The sequence below is a fragment of the Leptinotarsa decemlineata genome, unplaced genomic scaffold (genome assembly GCF_025532065.1).
Source record: "Leptinotarsa decemlineata unplaced genomic scaffold, Ldec_3_MD MMD2_tig00026361_RagTag_RagTag, whole genome shotgun sequence".
Lineage (NCBI taxonomy): Eukaryota > Metazoa > Arthropoda > Insecta > Coleoptera > Chrysomelidae > Leptinotarsa > Leptinotarsa decemlineata.
The window spans coordinates 2,956,068-2,962,067 of NW_027412704.1; the positions used below are offsets into that span (position 1 = coordinate 2,956,068).

General features: G+C 35.8%; 1 protein-coding gene across 3 annotated transcripts in view; it reads left to right on the forward strand.

Annotated features, from left to right (window-relative positions):
- LOC111517561 (monocarboxylate transporter 5) overlaps nucleotides 1–5,722 on the forward strand; it is a 48,416-nt gene extending 42,694 nt beyond the window's left edge. For all 3 annotated transcript variants that reach the window (XM_023173771.2, XM_023173770.2, XM_023173773.2), the window contains exons 6-7: nucleotides 117–339; nucleotides 2,727–5,722. In XM_023173771.2, the coding sequence (XP_023029539.1) occupies nucleotides 117–339; nucleotides 2,727–3,136 (633 nt within the window). In that variant the 3' untranslated portion in view covers nucleotides 3,137–5,722. The remainder of the gene's footprint in view (nucleotides 1–116; nucleotides 340–2,726) is intronic.
- The last annotated feature ends 278 nt before the right edge of the window (nucleotides 5,723–6,000 follow it).

A 6,000-nucleotide genomic window follows, 5' to 3' on the forward strand; every position in this document is an offset into this window, starting at 1 on the left:
TGATTTTGGTTTTTTTATATTCAGTCCAAATATTACTGAAAACTCATTTCAAATTGTATGAATATTAAACTTTTTGTGTACTTATTATAAACCTTCATTTCCTCTCGATTTTACAGGGAATTGCTGCTCCACAGGCTTCATTCCTGATATCCATTATTGGTATTACAAATACGGTAGGACGTATAGCTTGTGGATACTTCGCAGATTTTCCCCAAGTGAACGCGTTGTTTGTCAATAATATCTGCCTGATTATATCTACGATCTCAGTTACACTGACCCCGCTATGCAACACCTATGAGTTGTACGTCGTTATCGCAATATTTTTTGGGATTGCTGTGTGTAAGTATTGATTTTCTGTCACTTGAATTTAATTTTATGAAAATCTCTATCTACTGGTTTGCCAAAATATCATTTCAAAATTTGCTTTTTATTTGCAAATTATTGAATGAAACATTGCAGTGATTGATGTTTTATGAGCTTACGATTTGTGGCAACCAACGTGGGACTTCATAGATAGGTGGAGGGGCAATGAAAAAAAAACAACGGCGATTTCAAATAGCGTTGAGAAAAAACTGCCCAGGCTTATCGAATTTTCGTCTTTATTTCCACCCCTTTGGGTGGGACTTCAGAGGGGTGGACTTGACTCTCAAATATTTATTGGGTTTACGAGTTGAGTGATATCTTCTTTCACAGTTTGTCAAATCCTGTTTCAAAATTGCTTCCAGTAAATCTCGAGAAAAAAACGTTTGGGAGTTGATGACGTCAACAGGAAGAAAGTGTGTTTTTATCAATTTTCAACCAAACCTTTTTCAATACATTTTTTGTGGGAAATACAGTCATTTTCTCTGAAGGCTGCTTTGAAATTTTGGCCATACAAAAAAATAGGCAATGGAAAATAGTAAGATTTGTCCAGGTATTAAATTTTCTTTATAGAAGACCGTGAGGCTGCAGTGTTTCCCAGAAGACTAATTTCCAACTTTACTGCTTTCCAAACTTTCGAAAGCATCCAATAACGATCTAAACCAGAGGTTCTCAAACTTATTTTGTCTACCGCCCACTTCGAGAATTAATTATTTTCTAACGCCCCCCCATTTTTTTTATTTTACTACATCTTAAGAATCACAATTGCAGTCATTATTTTATTATTTAAATTATGTGTGTCATGTGAAAATATGACTTTCTGATAAGGGTAATGTAAAACAACATTTTGTAATATTAGGAAAACTTTTATTCATGTTATTAAAACAAACATTTCAATTTGAATTTTAAAACTAATCTAACGTGGAGTTCTTCTTCCAGCTAGGGAAATTGCGAAACTCATGTCTGCATATATTATTCTTGTATAAGAGCAATTTTTACAGAGTCAAATAGATTGTAAAATCGAGTCGAGACAGTTACCTCTTGATAACCAACCAACTTCTGTGTGGAATAGCAATCGGTTGAAATCTTCATCATTAGCAACACAAAGCTGATTAAATAATCTGTCATTTAAAGAGCTGTTTCGGATTTTAGTGACTGCTTTGATGATATATTGCAGTGATTGAGAGAAGGTACATAGTCGAAGATGGATTTGTGGAATTTTCAATAAATCCATATTTTATTTATTACGCGCTATACTGCCGTTTCTTCTCTTTTGCTTCCGACATAATTTTGTCTTCAAAAATGCCGAAGTAAAGAATCGACTATTGCTAATGACACCAGTCACAGTATTCACCACACCGCACATATAGCACTTTACCTAGCTAGTCTAACTAAATTCACTTGTTTTCGTAATATCGTCGAATGACATCAATGGCTGGATGGCGCGCGCGTTATTATATGAGGCAGCGGGCCGGGCCTAGTACTTTCGAGAATGGAGACTAGAAACTTCTCGCTTCGCATTGAAGCTTACCGCCATTTATTGTACAATTTGACAACTATCGGACAACTATAGTTACTGTCTAGTCCCCTAGATGGTGTTGCACGAGAAAACGCGCGTTAAGCTTAAAGGAGCGGTAAAGTTTGTGTTAAAAGCAAAAACATTTTTAAATTAGCCATCGCCACCCTAAACCGCTTCAACGCCTCAATCTTCTCTGTGCCCCCCTATAGGCCTCCAGCGCCCAAAAGGGGGCGTTATCGCCCGCTTTGAGAAATACTAATCTAAACAATTTCAGACAGTTTTTATTCATTCCATGCCGTGTTTTGGTTGGTTCCGGGTTTTGCCGTGGTCTTCTTTGGTTACAATCATCAAACGTTTCAACTGCAACTGCGGCAGTCATCTTCAGTGCCATGGTCGAAGTAATCTTCTTGACGTATCAACGTCAGCCGGGAAGGTCAATATTCCTATATTTTGTTCTCAAAGGCGAGCTGAGCGATTCTAGATTTATTCGGTCTCCAAAATTGGATATATGCTGCATATTCTTTGAAACGAGTTAAAATGGCTCACTTAGTCTGACCTATATATTTTCTGTTAGTCCTCACACGGTCAGAAAACACGGAAAATAGCTTTGACATAATTATGAATGCAATTCATACAATGAGAAGTTACCTCTCGTCTCACTATGAATTTTTCAAAGAATGCATTGAGCGTTGAAACATGATTTTTTTGTTGTAATTTACATAATCACCTCCTTTTGTTTGGGGGCCTGCTTTTATACACCGTGTATGTTTGAATCAATCCCTGAGAGTTTCTGCTTTTTTTCTGCTTTTCTTTTCAATAAACTAAGGACCATTTTCTCCATTCGCAGCCGGCTACATCTCCCTAACCTCAATCATCCTGGTGGACCTCCTGGGCCTCGACAAGCTCACAAACGCGTTCGGCCTATTGATCCTCTTCCGAGGCGCGGCCGCCATCTTAGGCTCGCCGATCGCCGGTGCCTTGATCGACGCGACGGGCTCCTATGACGTGGCCTTCTACGTGGCGGGAGGGCTGTTTGCCATCTCGGCTGTCACGAGCTTCATGGCGCCGCTTCTCAAACGTTTCATACCCGAAGAAGAACCTCAGATGGGCGACGGGGACGCGCTGACGCCAATCGACGAGGACGACGAAGAAGACGAACCGATCACGATGGGCCAGGGCGGGAAGCACGTTCCGAAGATAGTAGAGACGGCCTCGAGTCCCGGGGAGGAGATCCAGCTCAAGGAGTCGGTTCTATGAAGGAGATCAGAGATGGAGAGTCGGTGTATATATATTTTTTAACGTGACTTGGAATTTTTACCTAGATTTGCATCTGTGGAGCGTGTTTACGGTTGCTCTCGAGCAGGCAGGGTCAAGTCAAAAATGTGTCCCATTCGAATATGTCAGACATAAATAGGTACACTTTTGAAACAGGCTTTTGGCTATGCCATTGAATGAGTAACTTATTTGTTGAAGATATTTTATTTCATACAAAATTGTACCCTGAGAAAAAAGGTCTTTTGTAGGAAATTAAATTTGTCTTTGAAAGAACAATATCCGTTAATGAAATAACATATTTTTCACAAGATGAATCTTATAAAAAGCTAAAATGTTTTCATCTACAACTTTCTTGAGGTGACTCAAAACGTAGTTGTGGGTTCACAAATTGTAAAGCTCAAATAACTCATTCATTCAATAAATTATTTTTTCCGCATTAAAAAATTATTTTCATGCAAACAAATCATCATCAAACGATTCCATGATAATAATAAACAGGGTTGCATATTTTTTTATGAAATTATCACATCCCATCACTTGCCAAGCAATTCAGTTTTTTGACAACATAATATCTATTTGTCACCCTCCCTGACCGAATATTCTTCAGAGACAAGCATAACTAGAGTAGGGCTCTACTATCTAGAAATATGTATTTCAAATCATGACATCCTCTTTTTTATGTCGATGGTAACAACTTGGGTCTCTTAGGTTAAAAGTTTCAATAAAGAAAACTACACTGTAACCTTCACAAAATGCCATTTAAGTGAACGCTATCAGTTCTAACTGAACAGATTTCAAATCGAAAAAAAATTCATAAATTGGGGTTTTTTCAACCTCAGTAGATTGAGGCACTTGAACATTTTTTTTGTTAATATCCGATTAGAGTAGAAATATTCATAATCATAACATGATCATAATAATTCCCGTTCCACAGCTGGAATAGGATTTATATTCATGATCATGAAATATTTTGCAGAGAAGATGAATCCAAAAACTAGTAAGAGTTTTCACCATTTATATAAACTGCTTTTTGTGCTAGTTTCATTGAGAATAAGGACATTAAAATACTAAGTTTAGTTTTGGAACAACCTTCACTTATCATGCAGTAGACAGTTTTTGAAGCCTGATAATTTTTAAAATATGTTTTACTTCAAACATACAACAATAAAATTCAGATCCAGTAACGAAATCAAAATGAAACAAGTGCAAATCTTTAATTGAATGTCATTTTCCAATTTCAGATGTCTTCATCTTCTTGAATCGGGAGACCTTGACAGTATATCCTGTCAAAAGTTCAACTTGACAGTTCATTTTTGTCACATGTCATTGTAAAGTGTCACATGTCATTGTAAAGTGCCACATTCACAATTGAAAATTTCAAATGACAAGTACGTATGAAAAACACTGTAGTTTTGAAAACTGGAAAGGTGGTAAGATATTTGGTATATCATTTCTCACAAATATATTATCACTATGATTTGTAACCTAATGGAACTTTGCCGGCTGAAGTTTCTAACCTAAGATATTACCTGGACGTCACAATTGAAACTAATTGATACAGGCAGTGAAAGTAATCCATTATTTCTGTGACGATTATCACATCTCAACTTGTTTGTGATGCCACAAATAATATATTCAACATTATCAACCAACTCTTTTCTCTATAAACAGTGGTTTAAAATCTATATGAAAACATCTTGAGTACAATAATTTTGTATAGGTATAATATATTAATAAATAGCCTATGAAATGTCTTGTCTTGTTGAAAAATACATTATTGTTAGATTTGGTTCAAAACCCAGCTAAGTTTTGAAAATTCGAGGTACAAGGTGTCGCAATGGGAAAAATACTGCTTCAAAATTCTGGTGAAGTACACCCTAAAAAAAGGTAGAGAACCTTAACTTTTAAAGGTGGTTTAATTCCAGTGACTTTGTCTCAAACGTATAGTTTTACATTGTCTTTAGGATCCCCAAACTCAACTTAATTAGTTTTATACAATTCTATATATAATTTACGAAATGAAGACTCAACCAATTTACCATTTGTTCATATTATATAGTTCATATGGTTCAATAACGCTTTTCTGGTAAGTTTGGCAAAACAACACTCCTTCATAAAATGAAGAAATGTTTGAAATGACAGTATTTCTGTGAATTTTAGTCAATATTAATAAGAAGTAGATCGTGTATGTTCAAAGTGTATTGTTAATTAATTGTTAATGTACATAAAGTTGCGTGGACAATATTATAGACCGCTATATCGATTTGATCAGGAAACTGCACAGATCGTTTCACCAAACCCGTCTCCTTCCAACTGAAACCATCTTAGAGATTTTTATATGAAAAAATAGTAGCTATTTTCTTAAAGTTGATGAATGATAAATTGTCAGTTGTAAGGTAGATCGCCTTGTTGAACAATTGTGTCGATTCGCTCTCAAGAGTGTTTAATGGGCGGGCTCAGAACCCGCTACGTTAAAAATTAGCCTTATCTAGTAATAGTACCTGTGCACCTCAAGTTAATGTAATTCGCTCTTTACATTGTACATGAATAAAAATTTAATGATCTCTATTGATGTTTTTATAATAATTCCCTAAGGGTGATGCATACCTCTCGCAATTTCCTATATTCCTTTACCAATAATGCCCTCTTGGCAATATATTAAATTGTTTCAAAAGTTTTGTGGAGAGGTGATATTATATTGAGATATAGAGTTACAAAAACACATGACATCAACACGGAGAACACTTTTGAAATGACCTCAAACATACAACTATTGTTATTATGAAAAAAATACCCTTACAGAGCAATATTCGAATAACAAAAGTTGAAGGGAAATAAGAATGCTA